This window comes from Myxine glutinosa, chromosome 12, assembly GCF_964187855.1.
Source record: "Myxine glutinosa chromosome 12, kmMyxGlut1.1, whole genome shotgun sequence".
Taxonomy (NCBI): domain Eukaryota; kingdom Metazoa; phylum Chordata; class Myxini; order Myxiniformes; family Myxinidae; genus Myxine; species Myxine glutinosa.
The window spans coordinates 84,668,614-84,686,325 of record NC_136272.1 but is presented as its reverse complement, the minus strand read 5'-3'; the positions used below and the strand labels follow the sequence as shown (position 1 = coordinate 84,686,325).

At 44.7% G+C, this 17,712-nt stretch overlaps 1 protein-coding gene across 2 annotated transcripts in view; it reads right to left on the bottom strand.

Moving 5' to 3' along the window:
- Positions 1-17,712, bottom strand: part of LOC137437560 (cyclin-Y) — a 69,588-nt gene that overhangs the window by 6,928 nt on the left and 44,948 nt on the right. For both annotated transcript variants that reach the window (XM_068131988.2, XM_068131989.2), the window contains exons 3-8: positions 15,867-15,901; positions 14,577-14,677; positions 14,389-14,424; positions 12,410-12,464; positions 3,190-3,309; positions 2,051-2,217 (exon numbers count right to left, since the gene is read on the bottom strand). In XM_068131988.2, the coding sequence (XP_067988089.1) occupies positions 2,051-2,217; positions 3,190-3,309; positions 12,410-12,464; positions 14,389-14,424; positions 14,577-14,677; positions 15,867-15,901 (514 nt within the window). The remainder of the gene's footprint in view (positions 1-2,050; positions 2,218-3,189; positions 3,310-12,409; positions 12,465-14,388; positions 14,425-14,576; positions 14,678-15,866; positions 15,902-17,712) is intronic.

Here is a 17,712-nt window from a genome sequence, read left to right as displayed (position 1 = left end):
TAACGGATGTTTATATAAATCGTTTAAAATAAAATAAAAAGCCTTCAATTTCTGATATTTTGCCTTTTCATTTGGGCCTCCCAATTGAAGCGCCACCCGTAGGGCGGGTACCGTTGCTAGTGGTTTTAATTTGCTACTCACACAATAGGACAAATGTGAAGTCATCAAGCACATGCAGGTAATGTTTTAAAGTTAGAAAGAGGGGGGGGGGGGGGGGGGAGAGGGGAGTGGTGTGGGGAAAAGAGAAGTAGCCTACACGAGTAATTTTGCTTACAATCAACACCTACGTATGTGAGGGCTAGTCATTGGCAATATGGACTCGTGCTCTGTCTCAACTACATTTTCCTAAATGAAGATTTATTGGCAAATGCTGGACTCCAAGCTACAAATAAAGATAGTATGAGTGCAAGTTCTGCCAATAAGCAGTGGTGATTTGTTGTTAAAATTTGAATAACTAGGGCATGCCCGTACTATATATACTGTATATCTAAAATTATATCCCCCCCCCCCTCTATTTACATGAAATGGTTTGGTCCAAAGCGAACGGCTTGCGAGTACGGTGACAATCCCCCCCCTCTATTTACATGAAATGGTTTGGTCCAAAGCGAACGGCTTGCGAGTACGGTGACAATCCCCCCCCTCTATTTACATGAAATGGTTTGGTCCAAAGCGAACGGCTTGCGGAGTTTGGTAAAGAAATCGCCATAACGTGCACAAACGCGCAGGAAAGCGAAAGAATCGCAAATTAGTTTTAATTAGTTTTAAAACATAGTTTAACGCCAACATAGTTTGCCAACGTGAAATAAATGAATACGCTCTCAAATGTGCCGTCCGAGGCAGAGTCTGTTCGCCACGTTCGGCACACGTGATAGCTCGCTGCTCTCTGATTGGTTGAATCGTTTTTTGGACATAGCTCGCTAACTACTTGTCCGATTAATATGAAACCTTGAAAAGGCACATCCTCGGGTCCCCAGCAATATACCTGGCAAGTTTAAAGTATATCGGACCCGTGGTTGTCGAGAAACAGCGGTCACAGACATACATACATACATACATACATACATACATAGGCTACATACATACATACATACACACAGAGATTACTGGAATTATAGATAGACTAGGGCATGCCCGTACGTGGGTGCCCGTTCCTTGCCAAAAAAAAACAAAAACGCTACCCGTACGCTCTACCCCGCCCGTACGCCCGTACGCCCGTAAACAAAAAAAACAACGTTCTTCGCTTCCGCCCTTCGCTCTGGGAGAAATAATGCGCATAAGAAATCGAGAAATTATTATTTTCTCCGGAAGAAATCGAATTACGAACCGTAATGGCGCACGCGCTCGGCTCGGCTCGCAACAACGCGTTCTGTGATTGGCTGCCGGAAGTGAAGTCTTCACTGTCCGGAAGGTCGCAAATCGCAGTTACGATGAATCGCAAATTAGTTTTATTTAGTTTTAAAACATAGTTTAACGGCAACATAGTTTTCCAACGTGAAATAAATGAATACGCTCTCAAATGTGCCGTCCGAGGCAGAGTCTGTTCGCCACGTTCGGCACACGTGATAGCTCGCTGCTCTCTGATTGGTTGAATCGTTTTTTGGACATAGCTCGGTAACTACTTGTCCGATTAATATGAAACCTTGAAAAGGCACATCCTCGGGTCCCCAGCAATATACCTGGCAAGTTTAAAGTATATCGGACCCGTGGTTGTCGAGAAACAGCGGTCACAGACATACATACATACATACATACATACATACACACAGAGATTACTGGAATTATAGATAGATTAACTGTCTCAGTTGGGGGGGGGGGTGAGGGGGGGCAGGGGAAGGAACCAGTTAAGATAGCAGCAGAAACACTTGGTAGGGAGTTATAATGAGTAAGAATATTTACGGAAACTACTGCCACAAGCTTAGAATCGATTGTTGACAGAAAAAGCACCTTTCTCAATGAAACTTGTAAGGATCATTTTCTAACAATAACATTGTAGATGACAAATCATGGTTCAACCCGAGCTACGCCCCCCTCTCGTTCACCCAAGACACACATGTCCTCCACCGTGATATCTCGCAGGATTTGGCAGTAGTCGACATTCCATACAGCCTGGTCATCCCACACTTTGGATGAGAGGAGGATTGCCCCCAGCACCATTCGGCGCCACGCAGCTGGGCTCAATGCAAGCTCTGCATATGTTAGCAATCGCTCCAAATACACCTGTCAAAAAGGAAAATGACATGACAGAATGGTTAAAAAATATATATATATATTTTGCATGAAATTAAGATTAGAATTAACAAATCTGACTCTTGGAATAAGAAATATAATATTGTATTTTTGAGTTGAAACTCTTCTTGTCCTCCTGCTCATGCCCACCTGCATTCTTCCCTCACCTGCTCATGACCACCAGTCTCTTCCCTCCCCTGATCGTGCCCACCTGCCTCCCCTGCTTATGCCCACCTGCCTCCTCCCTCCACTGCTCATGCCTACATGCCTCCTCCCTCCCTTGATCGTGCTCACCTGCCTCCTCCCTCCCCTGCTCATGCCCACCTGCCTCTTCCCTCCCCTGTTCATGCCCACCTGCATCCATCCTCCCTCCCCTGCCCAACTGCCTCCTCCCTCCACTGCTTGTGCCCACCTGCCTCCTCCCTCCCCTGATCGTGCCCACCTGCCTCCTCCCTCCCCTGATCGTGCCCACCTGCCTCCTCCCTCCCCTGATCGTGCCCACCTGCCTCTTCCATCCCCTGCTCATGCCCACCTGCCTCTTCCATCCCCTGCTCATGACCACCAGTCTCTTCCCTCCCCTGATCGTGCCCACCTGCCTCCCCTGCTTATGCCCACCTGCCTCCTCCCTCCCTTGATCATGCTCACCTGCCTCCTCCCTCCCCTGCTCATGCCCACCTGCCTCTTCCCTCCCCTGCTCATGCCCACCTGCATCCTCCCTCCCCTGTTCATGCCCAATTGCCTCCTCCCTCCACTGCTTTTGCCCACCTGCCTCCTCCCTCCCCTGATCGTGCCCACCTGCCTCCTCCCTCCCCTGCTCATGCCCACCTACCTCCTCCCTCCCCTGCTCATGCCCATTTCTTTCACCCCATCCTCTGTTCTGTCTATCTGCTTTCATCCTTTACCCCCCCCCCCCCCCTCTCTTTCCACTCCCTCCACCCTTCTATCTATAGCTCTCTCACCCACCAATGTGACGATGGCACACTCCGCAGTCAGCTGTGCAGCGTTGAATAGTGTACGGACAAACCGGTAAATCTGTTTGTGGTCTGGTTCATGTTTGTCATAATCCCCAGGCACTTCACTTTTCTGTACAAACACAGATCATGGCATTTCATCCGGATCAAAGCGTCAAACAAAAGGCACAGTAGTTTTCCAATCACCATTATCCACTTACACTGTCATGCTTACGTCAGCATCCTAATGATTCGCCATTTCACTTTACACAAAGCAACACGTGCATGCCAACAGCCATCCATTGGCCGCACAGTTTATCTTCATTTGCTTGATAATTCAATTAAAATTGAAAATAATAATAAACCCAATATCTCCATGCCCATTGGCAATAGTGAAGAAGGGAAGAGGGAGGAAGGGGAGTTAGTCTTAGAAATTTTCATTGTAATTGGTTCAGCAATGGGATTCTAGCTAGTTCACATCAAAGAGCCAGTGTTTTTACCAATGCTGCTTTCAAGTTCTTTTTATAAAATCAAAAAAGCAACTGATGTGTGTGTGTGTGTGTGTGTGTGTGTATATATATATATATATATATATATATATATATATATATATATATATATATATATATATATATATATATATATATATATATATATATATATACACACACACACACATACAGTAATACCCCGGCCTACGTCATTAATTGGTTCCATAAGCCACGACGTAACTCGGTTTTTGACGTAAACCGGGCGTAGTCTTAAAAATGCCTTAAAATGAAGACAAACACCGTAAAACTAGAGTAAACAACTCGCGAAAGTATATAACTATCGCTAAACCTTAAAGAACACTAAAAACACATTTTGGTCATATTTTTTAATGAGTAATGAACACAATTAATAAATGAATTTGTAAAGAATAATGAATAAAATTAATAAGATTATGTTATTCACCTTAAACATGGCGTCTCTTCTGAACACAAAAAACACATTTTAGCCATATTTTTTAAAGAGTAATGAACACTATGTGCAGGGCTTCTTCGGCGACTCATCAAAACTAGTAGAGGCCTTGCGTTTCTCAACATTAAGTAGGAACTGATCCAAAGTCCCTTGAATTGTGCGCTTCTTCTTCTCAGTTAAGATGGTCCTATACGGGAGAAAAAGGTCGCTGGTGCCATTCATCATTTTTGCGAAACGCTCGGCGTTTGGGCCTTGTGCCTCAAATATTGCAAGACACTTGGAAAGGTGATAAAAACATTTCTGCATTTCGGCTACGGTGAATTTCCTTGGCTCTGGAGCTCATCCTTTTCGCGGCGCTCTTCCTTCAACACGATTAAGTCCTCATTAGCTAAAGGCTGCTTGTCTGCCTCGATCAAACCGTCGAAATCCTCCTCCTCCAAGTCCATCTCCAGGTCAGCGCTGAGGGAAACCAAGTTTTTAGACACAGCCCTGACTGGCGCATCAAACCCCATTAAATCATTAACAAGGTGGGGGCACAAACGCTTCCACACCCCATTCATCGCCGACTGCGTAACCTCCAACCATGCAGCATTGATGTTAAGCACTGCCTGGTAGATGTTATAGTTTTTCCAAAACTGCCGGATGTTGATGCCTTCCTCCTCCGACGTTGCATCGACAGCCTGACGAAGAGTGCAGCGGAGATAGTAGCGCTTAAAAAGCGCTATCACACCCTGATCCATAGGCTGGATGAGCGATGTGGTGTTGGGTGGCAAGTACACCACCTTCACATTGGGGTCGAAATCACCGAGGTTAGTGAGATGGCCAGATGCATTGTCCAAAATCGGCAGCAATTTAAGAATAATAATAATAATAATAATAATAATAATACATTTATTTTATATAGCGCTTTTCAAGAACCCCAAAGACGCTTTGACAGAGTACAAAAAACGAGTGCAAAAAGACAAAAATCAATAGGTAAATAATCAAAGCAAAAGGAAGGAGAAGGAGAAGAGATAGTCAGAGGTTAAATGCTGTGGGTTAAATGTTGAATGCAGTGTTGAACAGGTGGGTCTTGAGTGATGTTTTGAATGTGGTGAGTGAGGAGGAGTCTCTGATGGTGTGAGGTAGTGAGTTCCAGAGGGTGGGAGCAGCGATGGAGAAGGCCCTGTCCCCCCAGGATCTGAATTTGGTCCGGATGGGGGGGGGGGGGGGGGTCAGGAGGTTGGTACCAGCAGAGCGGAGGTTGCGGGTGGGAGTGTGTCTGGAGAAGAGGTCAGCCAGGTAGGATGGGGCCAGGTTATGGAGGGCTTTGTAGGTCAAGAGGAGGATTTTGTACTGGATTCTCTGGGGGATGGGGAGCCAGTGAAGCTTGTAAAGGATGGGGGTGATGTGGTCACAGGTCCGGGAATGGGTGAGTAGACGGGCAGCGGAGTTCTGAATGTATTGGAGTTTATTGGTGATTATTGAGGGTGAACCATAGAGGAGGCTGTTGCAGTAGTCCAGACGGGAGGTGATGAAGGTGTGGATGAGGGTTTCTGCAACCGTGGAGGAGAGGGGTGGACGGAGACGTGCGATGTTTTTCAGGTGAAAGAAGGCTGTCTTTGTGATCTGTTTAGTGTATTTGTCGAAGGAGAGGGTTTGGTCAAAGATGATGCCAAGATTCCGGATGTGAGGGGAGGTGGATACTGGGAAACCGTCGATGTTGAGGGCAAAGTTATGGGTGGATTTGGTGAGCGTTTTTGGGCCAATGATGATTATTTCAGATTTATCATAGTTAAGTTTGAGGAAGTTGATTTGAAGCCAGGATTATATTTCAGTGATGCAGTTTGTCAGGATAGAGTGGGTGGCGGTGGAGATGGACTTGGTGGAGATGAAAAGCTGGATGTCATCGGCGAAGCATGGAATTGGAGACCATGACGGCGGATTAAGTGACCAAGGGGGGACAGGTACAGGATGAAGAGGAGGGGGCCAAGAACTGAACCTTGGGGGACACCTTGGGGGAGGGGAGCAGTGGGGGATTTGCAGTTATTGATGGAGATGAACTGGCGTCTGTCAGAGAGGTATGATTTGATCCAAGAGAGGGCAGTGCGGGTAATGTTAAAGGTGGTTTCAAGTCGGGTGAGGAGGATGGTGTGATTGATGGTGTCAAATGCGGCGCTGAGGTCGAGGAGGATGAGAATGTTGAGGTTGCCAGCGTCAGAGGAGAGGAGAAGGTCGTTGGTGATTTTGAGGAGAGCAGTTTCAGTACTGTGGTTGGAGCGGAATCCGGATTGGAATGTTTCATACAGGTTATTGGCAGAGAGGTGATGTTTGAGTTGAGTGGCTACAGCGCGTTCCAAAACTTTTGACAGAAAGGGTAGGTTGGAGATGGGTCTGAAGTTATTTAGGGTGTCAGGGTTGAGTCCAGGTTTTTTCAGAATGGGGGTAACAGCAGCAATTTTGAGGGATGGTGGGATGATGCCTGTAGACAGGGAGGAGTGTATTGTTGCAGTGATAAGTGGAGAGAGAGCAGGAAGGGAGGCCTTGACAAAGCTGGAGGGGATGGGGTCAAGAGTGCAGGTGGCAGTTTTCATTCCTATGAGGAGTTCAGAGAGGTCAGTAGGGGAGACTGGGGAGAATTGAGACAGGGGTTGGCAGGATAAGGGGGGGCAGGTGGTTTGAGGGGGAGCGGGTGCGGTGGTGGTTAAGCTGTTGTAGATGTTGTCAATTTTGCATTGGAAGAATGAAAGGAAGGAGATGCAGTTGTCTACTGTGAATGACTGGGTGGTGGTGTTCAGGGGGCTGAGGAGTTTGTTTATTGTAGAGAAGAGTGCTTTTGGGTTTCCGGAGTCAGAGTGGATAATTTGAGAGTAGTAGGCGGAGCGGGCACGGGGGAGGGCATCTTTGTGGTGTTGTAGGTGGTCCTTGTAGGCTTGGGAGTGAATTGTGAGACCTGTTTTATTGCGGAGTCTTTCAAGTTGGCGAGCACGAGTTTTCATCAGGCGGAGTTCAGGGGTAAACCAGGGAGCAGAATGGGTGAAAGAAACCGTTTTGGTTTTTATAGGCGCAAGCTGGTCAAGGCAGGAGGAGAGAGTGTGGTTGTAGTAGTCAGTGAGGTCAGAAGGGGTGTGGAGGTCAACGAAGGGAGAAGTGGACATTTTTTCAGAGAGGGTGGATGAGAATGAGGTAGGTGAAAGAGCGTTTCGCTTACGGAAGTTGATAGTGCGATAATGCCTTGGTGCTGGGGTGGGGATGTTGATGATCATAGTGATGGCTAAGTGGTCAGAGAGGGTGAGGTCGGAGCCAGAGAGATGGTGCAAAATTAATCCAGTAGAGCAGACAAGGTCCAGAATGTGACCACGGTTATGGGTAGGAAAGTTGACATGTTGAGTGAGGTTAAAGCAGGTGAGTAAATCAGTGAAGTCGGTGGTTATTGTGGAGTCAGTGGAGTCCATGTGGATATTGAAATCACAGAGGAGGAGGATTGAGGGGGAGAGGGAACAGAGCTGGGTCAGAAAGTAGGAGAAGTCAGACAGGAATGATGGGTGTGATTTGGGAGGGCGGTAGACGACAGCCATGACTGACTGTGTGTGACCAGAGAGTTTAAAAGCCAGGTGTTCAAATGATGGAGCAGATGAGATGGAGATGAGGCTGGTCTTGAACTTTAAAAATTTTAATTTAAATAAATTTTAATTTAAATTGAATTTTCTTCTCTCGACAATAGCTCTCGACAGCCGGGATGAAATGATTGATGAACCATTCTTCAAAAATTATGACGGTTACCCATGCCTTCATATTATTCATCCAAATGACGGGAAGAGACGCCTTCGGGATGTTCTTAAGTGCCCGGGGGTTCGCCGCATGATACACCAAGAGCGGCTTCAGCTTGAAGTCGCCGGTGCAATTACCCCCAAGCATTAGCGTTAGCCGCTCCTTCGTGACCTTGTAGCCTGGCATGGTCTTCTCCTCCTTCGAGATAAAGGATCTGTCGGGCATCCTCTTCCAAAAAAGGCCCGTTTCGTCCACGTTGAAGATCTGCTCGGGCAAGAATCCCTCGTCCTCAATGATCTTCTTCAATGTGGCAAGAAATTCCTCGGCGGCTATGGTGTCGGCAGCTGCGGCTTCGCCCTGAATCTTGACGTTGTGCAAGCTGAAGCGCCGTTTAAAGCGTGCAAACCATCCAGAGCTTGCAACGAAGGTTGTGTCCTTATCCTCCGGGTACTTCTTCAGAAGATGCTGGAACAAAGACTTCGCCTTCTCCTGTATCAGCAGCTGGCTCGTTGGTATGCGTTCATGGGTCTGGCGTTCGATCCACAACGAAAGGAGTCTCTCCATCTCGTCGAAAATCTGACCCCTCTTCACATTCATGACAGCAGTCTTAGCCGGCGGCGCTTTTTCAGTGACGTATGCGAGAATACGTTCCCTATCATGAATGATGGTCGATACCGTCCACCATGGCAGCCCTAAGGCATGCGCTATCACCGACACTTTTTCACCTTTTAATCAGATTTAACTTATCTTCCATCGTAACCACATTACACTTGGAAACACGAGCACTATCCTTCTTAGGACCCATGGCTAACACAGACACAGTAAAGGAATACTGTACGTCGCCTCTGTTTTGAATGAGAACCAGCAGCTACGCGTACGTACAGTATACTGTACGTACATTTTAAAATATTTTAAATGTGCTTTTTATTGTATTTTAAATTGTTTTTTAGCTTCTTTTATTGTTAATTTATGTACTATTTTATTTATTTTAAATATATTTTTAAGGAAAAATTAATTTTTTTCACGTCCGTAGGAGTGACGTAAAGTTGCACATAATGACGTTCGCTGAACTGAAATTTACTCTAGAAGAGTGGCGTAAAGTCGGATTTGACATAGGTCGAAATGGCGTAAAACGGGGTATGACTGTATATATACAGTACAGGCTATAGAAAGTCTACACCCTCTTTCAAAATTTTCATGTTTTGTTGCCTTATAGCCTGGAATTAAATTGCATTAAATCAGACTTTTTACATATCGGATTTACAGATAAACAGATTTACATATCGTAACCCACAAGTTCCAAGTGAAAAACAAATTCTACAAATTTCAGAAAAACAATTTAAAATACAAAACTAGAATATATTGATTGGATAAGTGTCTCGATTTAGATAATGGCGGGTGGGCACTTGATTGGATAATGACTTCAGTCCCAATTTCAGCTTTCATGCAGAGGGCAGCAGGTTTTCCTCTATGGTTTTTCAGTATTTTACTTCATCCATTTTCCCTTCTATCCCGACAAGTGCTCCAGTCCCTGATGATGAGAAACATCCCCATAACATAATGCTGCCACCACAATGCTTCACAGTAGGGATAGTGTTTTTTGGGTGATGTGCTGTGTTGGGTTTGCGCCAAACGTAACGTTTTTCATTTAGGCCAAAAAGTTCCATCTTGGTTTCGTCAGACCACAAAACGTTTTGCCACATGGCTTCAGAATATCCGGAGTGTTTTTTTGCATACCTCAAACGGGACTCAAGGTGGGCTTTTTGAGTAATGGCTTCCTTCTTGCCACCCTAATGTACAGGACAGGCCAGACTTGTGGCGTGATTGGGATATTGTTGTCACATGCACACAGTGACCAGTCTTTGCCATAAAGGCCTGGAGCTCTTTCAAAGTTGCCATTAGCCTCTTGGTGGCCTTTCTGATCAATCTCGTCCTTGCTTGGTCAACCAGTTTGGAGGGATGGCCTGATCTAGGCAGGGTCTTGGTGGTACCATACACCTTCCACTTCTTAATGATCATCTTGACTGTGCTCCAAAGGATATTCAACGCCTTTGAAATATTTTATACCCATCCCTGATCTGTGCCTTTCCACACCTTTATCTCAGAAGTCTTTTGAAAGGTCCTTGGTGCTCATGGTTGATTCTTTACTGTGAAATGCACTACCCAGCAGAGGAAATCTAGAGGAACAGCTGATTTTATTCTGAAATAGTCATAATCACTCCAATTTAACATAGGTGGACAACAATTAACTTGGTGTTCGATTTTGAAGGTGATTGGTTGCACCTCAGCTAATTTACAATTGCTTGTATAAGGGGGGTGGACACTTATCCAACCAAGATATTGTTATGTCGGTAGGGTAGTGATATGTAGAGCCAGATAGATCTGTGTAGGTAACGTGCTTCGTCTGTCGCGGTAAGGAATCTATCTTGTAATAAGTTTCATGTGTAGGCATTTTGTCGGTTAAGAGTATACCTGTGAGCATACCAGGATGTTCGAGTGATAAGTAGAGTAGGGATTAAAGAATAAAGCCCCTGTATGTCTCACCTGGTCAGCCAAACCTTTGTCCCTTATGGCAATGCACACCTGTAGACACCATAGATAGGTCCCTAGCGCAACACGAAATAACGCCCTTCCCTGACAGTGACTTCGGAAGGAACAGGCAAGGAAACCAAGCCAAGACACCGCCGATGATGGCCGCTGCCAATTACACCTCCGACAGGCCTAACCACATCGAGTGCCACGCGCTATCACCACGCTACACGCTACGCGCTATCACCACGCTACACGCTACGTGCTATCACCACGCTACACGCTACGTGCTATCACCACGCTACACGCTACGTGCTGTCACCACACTACATGCTACGAGCTATCGCCACGCTACGGTCCAGTGATTGGTCGGCGCGCCGGGCGCGAATCTCCAGCCAACCAGTGCGAGAGGCGCGAAGCTGGAAGGTTCGGTGGAAGTCGCTGGTTGGTAGCTCGCCATGGCCGACGTCACCGACAAGGTTATTTAAGGGAGCCCCGAACGCCATTTGCTCTCTTGGTGTTTGGACATCATTCAGTCTTGCAGCTCTTCTCTCCTCCTCTTCGTCTTCGTCTTGCGCAGCCCGAGTTGAGTTGAGTCATAGCCCGAGTTGAGTTCGCTGGCTTCTTGCACGTTTGCTTCGGGAGAGCTGACTGGGACGTGGCCGGCCGATCGTGTGTGACGATTGGCCTCGCTTGGAGCCGCTAGCCTGCGTTGGACGCGCGGTGCTTTTCCTGCTTTGGGGCCTCGTGTGCGAACGGAGTGGGCGTTGGCTCGGGCCTTCGCGGTGCTGTGGTGCTGGAGCGAGGGGCCTCGTGGTGTGCGGCGGAGCTTGGAGACGCAAGACGACAGACGAGATAAGGCCGCATCCGCAGAACATTTTACAATTACATAACGGACGTTTTTCTTTTTATTAATTCATCTTCCTGTGTCTTGTTTCTGAAATCTGTGTGTGGGGATGTCCCGATTTGGATATTTATTACCGACACGTGCTTTTCCCTGTCCCGATTTTCTTTGCAATAAACCCTTGTATTATTTTCCATTCCCTGTTAAACCTGTGCCCGGTTGAATTAATTTCCTTGCAGGATTGAAGCTGCAGTCGGCGCACAAGGTAAGCTTTTTGCGAGCTTCCATTTTCCTTCTTCCTCCTGTGCGACATAGTAAAATCCGTGTTTGGTTGTTGCCTCTGAATAAACTGTTTAGGCCTATCCGCGACCTTCTGGTGTTAACCGGGAGTCGCATGACAATATCTAGTTTTGTATTTTTAATTTTCTGGAATTTGTAGAATTTGTTTTTCACTTGGAAGTTGTGGGTTACGATGTGCAAATAAAGGTGTAAAAAGTCTTGCTTCATGCAATTTAATTCCAGGCTATAAGGCAACAAAAGGTGAAAATTTTGAAAGGGGGTGTAGACTTTCTATAGGTACTGTATTTTACAAAACTCAAACTTTTCTTTAAAACACAAAGAAGGTATGAATTTTTTCATTATTCACAATTATGGTTTAAAAATTTTTTTATGTACATTTACTTTCTCATTCAACCATGAAGCATATATGACTGTGTCTGCATACAGCTTTTCCAAAACTGCTTCCTGTTAGGTTTCATGGGAAATATTATGGTATGTCATCCAGAATTTGTGTGCATTGTATCGAGTTGTTGCTTTGTACAATTAGCACATATATCAGCAATCTTCCCTTCGACTTTACATGGAGAATAGGAGAGTGAGGTGGAGGGGTTGAGAAAAGTAGGAAAAACGATTTAACAAAAGAGCAGGTAATTTTAACCTCTCAGAATAATTCCAATTAGAAGCCAAATGTGATAAATCAGTGATACCATGACTCTATAAAAGTGGCACAGAACAAAGCATCAACACAATGATAAACATAACTATGGTAAACATGAAGACTAGCACTTTCAAGCTCCGAATGAGGACCATATTCCACCCATAATCACAAGAGATACCAACTCCCAGCGTCCAGCCTCAAAGGAAAACGTACCGACAGTGGGTGAAGTTTTTCATCAAATATGTCGAGTAACCGTACATCTGAGTCCCTGTGATGGAGAAGGGATGGAGCCAACGGTGAGCACTGGGACCAGGTGCGTATGGAACATAAATAGCTCCCTGAGCAAGGAAGCAATTACTATCTTTGCACAACTTAAGTCAAGTGGTGAATCATTCTTCCGAGTATATTTTCAAGTCCAACTCAGCCACCGCTTCATTTCATTAAGATTACAGCAATGAAGAGTCCAAAACTGACAATAAACGTCATGGGCAAGTCTAATAATGGAAACATCAACAAATTACATTTTATTTTAAATGGCAGCTTTCAACTTCAACCCTCAGTTTGCACAAATTGACCATCATCACAACTCCTAGCTCCGAAAGGAAGCATTAAAGGAGCTATGATTGTGTTCAAGATGTGCAAATCTAGGGTAGAGGTTAAGCACAAGAGGTAGAGGTTAAGACATATTCACCGTAACATAATTCACCATAACACCTGGCCAGGTTAGAAATTGCAAGCTGGGAGCAACCAAGACGTGCAACCAATTATTCGCTGGTTTACACCAGCCTAAAGCATCCCAATTGCCCTTAAACGCTGTTCAGATGTCAGGTGTGGCATCTGAATTTTCTTGTTGTTTTCCCTGTCAGAAGCCTCCAGAGTGACTATAGACAGCAGTAAATGAATGTCTAACCATGAGAACTGAAGGATTTCATTATGAGGGTCATTATTTAAAGGGAAAAATCCCTACACAGAACCACTCAAGCATGCCATTGTTGATCAACCAGGTGATTGAAGTGAAGTTCCTGTTACATAATCAGCCATTACAATTGAAGAAACGTGTTTGTAAAGCTGCACATTTCAAAAAATGAAAATGATAAGTTTATTTTGATGTTCAGTATATATATATAAATTTACCTGAATGCACAGATAATCAAAAATACTCACCTGGCAAATATGTGTGAACCAGTCATTAACCCCCCCACCACCACTCCCAATATATAGTATAGGGGAAGGCTTACAGCTGTTGTATGGTTTGTTTCGACAATTAGCACCACAATTTTTAATAGTACCACAGAGTTTCTTAGATCCCTACAAGTACTAAAGTGCATCAATTTCCGAGCTGTATCTCAAAGCTGACTGGGGCTTTCCGAATGAAATTTTGCATCAATAATGTCAATAGAAAGTACGTGGGGTTGACATAATTTTTTGACCTTGACCTAATTTAAGGTCATGACAATTAGTAATTTTAACATTTTTCACCAAAACTCGACTAAGGCTTATCTGATCGGAACAAATGGCCCAGAGCAAGGTGCATTGAGGCTTCATTTACATCATACCCCTTCGGGTTAAAGGTCAAGGTCAAATGGCACTCAAACACGTCTTTTGTCATCGCTCTATTTTTCCAATGCGGAATCTCAAAGACCACTTGGCCTTCAAAGATGTTCTTGCATTTTAATAGTGGATCTACACTGAAGTTGTGCACCTGTTCTTTGATTCATGACCTTGATCTACTTTTTTCAGATTGTGATCTAATTAACCCCAAAAAAATACATTTTTGATCAGAACCTGAATAATTTTTCCTCTGATTTTCATGTTGAGTTTTATGGATCGATTGAAGATGGGACCCATTTTCTTAATTTGCCCACTTTTCATAAATTTTGAAGGTCAAGGTCATATTGTGGTCCAAAAAAAAACATATGGCCTTCATTGGATCGTGGGTCAAAGGGAAGTCGCAGGCAATCACCAAAGGTAAGCCTCCCCCGGTCAGGGAGGCATGCCCTTGGCGATCGCAAATATTTAGTTCCAATTGGTGAGGTGTTCGGGCTGAAACCATAAAACTAATACAGCACATTCAGAATGAAGAAAGTAGACATATAATTCAGTAAAGAGAATAAGGAAACAGTTTTCTGCAACATTTAACCTCAAACCCAAAACAGTGCACATATGGGATTTGGGTGGGATGGGGAGGGTACCTGTTCTTGATGTGGTAGTATATTGCCAATGCCACACTGGAAGAGAAAAAAGGGTAAAACTACATGAGGACAGAGGAAAAAGAAAATCTCAAAAGAAAAACTCAAAAGAAAATCAGTGTGATATAGTGATAGCAAAACACCTGCGCAATGCACGTGCAAGCTGGTGTGGCGGGTGCAATTCAACTCACCACTTGATGGTGTGCTTCAGGTTTGGCTGGCTCACGGTGCTGTCATCCAGGTATATTGTTGAGCAGGAGCTGCTTTTTTTCAACAGTGGAGGTTCCAAAACCTAGCCCAAAGATATGGAAATGTGATCCCTCGGTAATGTGTACGGAAACAAACTTTTATAAACACTTAAATTGCTTAAATAATCATCAAACATTATTGGGGCTTATTTGGTGTGCAAATGAAAATGTCAGCTGTATTTACACATGGTCTGTAGTTGTGAAATCTTAATCTTGGCCTATTTTGCCTCAACTGCTAGAAGCACTGACCGACGTTTTGACAGTATAAACATGAAACATTTCAGAATATTAAAAGATACAAATCGAGGCTCATCCAGGATCTCGTTCCAAGTTAAATGCTTGGAATAGTCTAGCCAAAAAAATTGCTGCAGTATAATTACGCTGTGTTCAGCACTGTGAATCACGTCATCCTCAGGGGGAGCATTAACACACCTATCTGCAATCATACAGGTAATACACAAGCACTGTTCACATAAAAATAGGTGGTCTCAGTGTTGTGATCACAGACAGGGCTCGACATCAATAGTTGTCTGACTGTCCAGTTGTCTGACAGGCAATTGTTGATGTTGAAAACCTCAATAAACCCGTCCTAAGGGCAGGTAAATTTTCCCACCAGGTAGTTTAACTTGACATATCATAACCTGAAATGTAGTCGTTTATTTTCGTGGTAAAGCCGCGTTGATTAGCAGCGACCAAGAGGATCAATTTATTAGACCTGACAACCCCCGGCATGCGGGCGAAAATTTGGAAACACAATGATGTCTCCCCCCTCCCAACGCTCCCCCCATTATCGCAGTATGAATAGTTGAACTGGTGCAATCACAATGGTTGACAAGACAGGTAAAATCTAAAACCTACCTGTCCCATGGACAGGCTGGGGGAAAAAAAAGTTAATGTTGAGCCCTGAAAGACCATGTAAAATTAAATACATAAAACAAAATTCCACGTTAAAAAAAAAAGTCTCATTATACTGTACTTGTCATAATGGGATGCACAAATTAAGCAAATAATATACAGGCATGATAGGCCAAAGGTGTTAACCATTCTGGGGAAAAGAATGAGGGGGTGGGAAAAGAGGGGTTTCATTCCCTCAACTCAATATTTGGATGATCGGAAGTATACGACACATAATGGCTCTTTTGGCTGAGGTGATCATCGACTTGAACCGCAACATTGTAACCTTTGGACACTGCAGTAACATGACAGTAACAAAAATAAAAATTCGAAACTTACGTGGTTAATGTGTGCACTTCTTCGCTTGTCTCTCACTGGAAGAAGAAGAAGAAAAAACCCCAACCACATTAAAACAAGATCAACAGCTCCCAACAGTGCTTCACCCATTATGCTCAGTACATTTACAACAGTTGGTGCTCAACACAAAACACTTGTATTAAACAATGAACTTTCTGCTGGATATACGAGGTGCGTTAAAATACAAAAGGTCTCCTAGGACACACTCTGCCATTAAAAAACCGAACATGTGATAGTTGTTGATGCGATTTATTTACCTGACACTATGGACACACATGAGGTACAAACCTCTTAAAAAATAAATGCTGAATAATTAATTACATGTCCATTTCATTGTGACGTCAAGATGTAATGCTGCTTCGGTTGAATGTTTCACATAGGGATCAAACGTGGATGTAACCACCTCAATTCCAGGTATGCCTACCTGTGACAGCAAACACTGCCTTGCACCAGCGCCGCATTGACTATATACAACAACAGGCATTTTAAGGCCATTTTCCCTGCAAGAGCGGGGGTTAGCCTTGCAGTCCCCATGACAATCTTCCCCATTTTGCCCTATTTTCTGCATCTCCCCTTGTTAACCCCCTTGCCCGCATTTCTTCTTCCACCATCTTTAGCCAAGTCTTTCTCTGTCTTCCCCGTCCTCTACTTCCTTTTACATTCATTTCCATCACTCTTCTCAACCAGTCACTTTCATCCTTCCTCAACACATGACCAAACCATCTCAAACTGTTTCTCTTCACAGCATCCATCACAGGCTCTATTCCCATCATCTTTCGCAATTCATCATTTGTCTTCCCCTCTCTCAACGATACTCCACAGTCCACACATCCACCGAACCATAAGCATTTCCACCCTTTCCAGCCTTCGTTGCTGCTCGACGTTCATTACCCATGTCTCGCTCCCATAAATCATAACACTTCTCACACATGCAGCATACACCTTTCCCTTCAGCTTCAACGACACTCCCCTCCTCGTCAGCACGCCACTCAGTTCCCGAAACTTCTTCCATGCACATCTCACTCGAGCAACCGTTGCCGAGTCTGATCCACCTTCTCCATTCAGCATGTCTCCGAGGTAGCAAAATGTTTTCACACCTTCCAGCTTCACGCCGTCTCCAAGATCCAACTCAACATTTCCTCCATCTGCAGCTCCCTCTGTGCACACCTTACACTTGAATGTAGCTGCCACAATGGTTAATGATCCTCTCAGACCACTACATTTTTGATGAACCCACTCAGCGCACATTGTACATTGAATGGAGTTCACTCCGACACCCTTCCTACACACAGCACAGGGCCACTTCCCAGTTCTTTCCACCTCACCACATGCTTTACCACTTGCCATCACCTTCGTCTTTCCGATATTCACCTTCACACCTTTCGTCTCCATACATCCCTTCCACTTGTTCATCTTTTCCTTCAGTCCATCCATACTTTCCGCAATCAACACCAGATCATCTGCATACAACAACTCCCACGGTAAACCCTCCTTTACGTTCTGAGCCAGCACCTCCATCACAGTTACAAATAGTAGTGGACTTAGTACCGACCCCTGATGCACTCCCACCTTCACCTCAAACTCACCACTGTTCCCGTCCTTTGTCCTTACAGCTGTGCGTGCTCTTTTGTACATTGCCATCACTACTCTGGTCAACCATTCCTCCACTCCTAACTTCCTCAATGCCCATGTCACTACTTCACGTGGAACCCTATCGAATGCTTTCTCCAGATCAACAAACCCAAGAAACAACTTCTTCCTCTTCTCCATGTACTTCTCCTGCAACTGCCTCACAATAAAAAGCGAACAGAACTCTCTGTTCCCACCT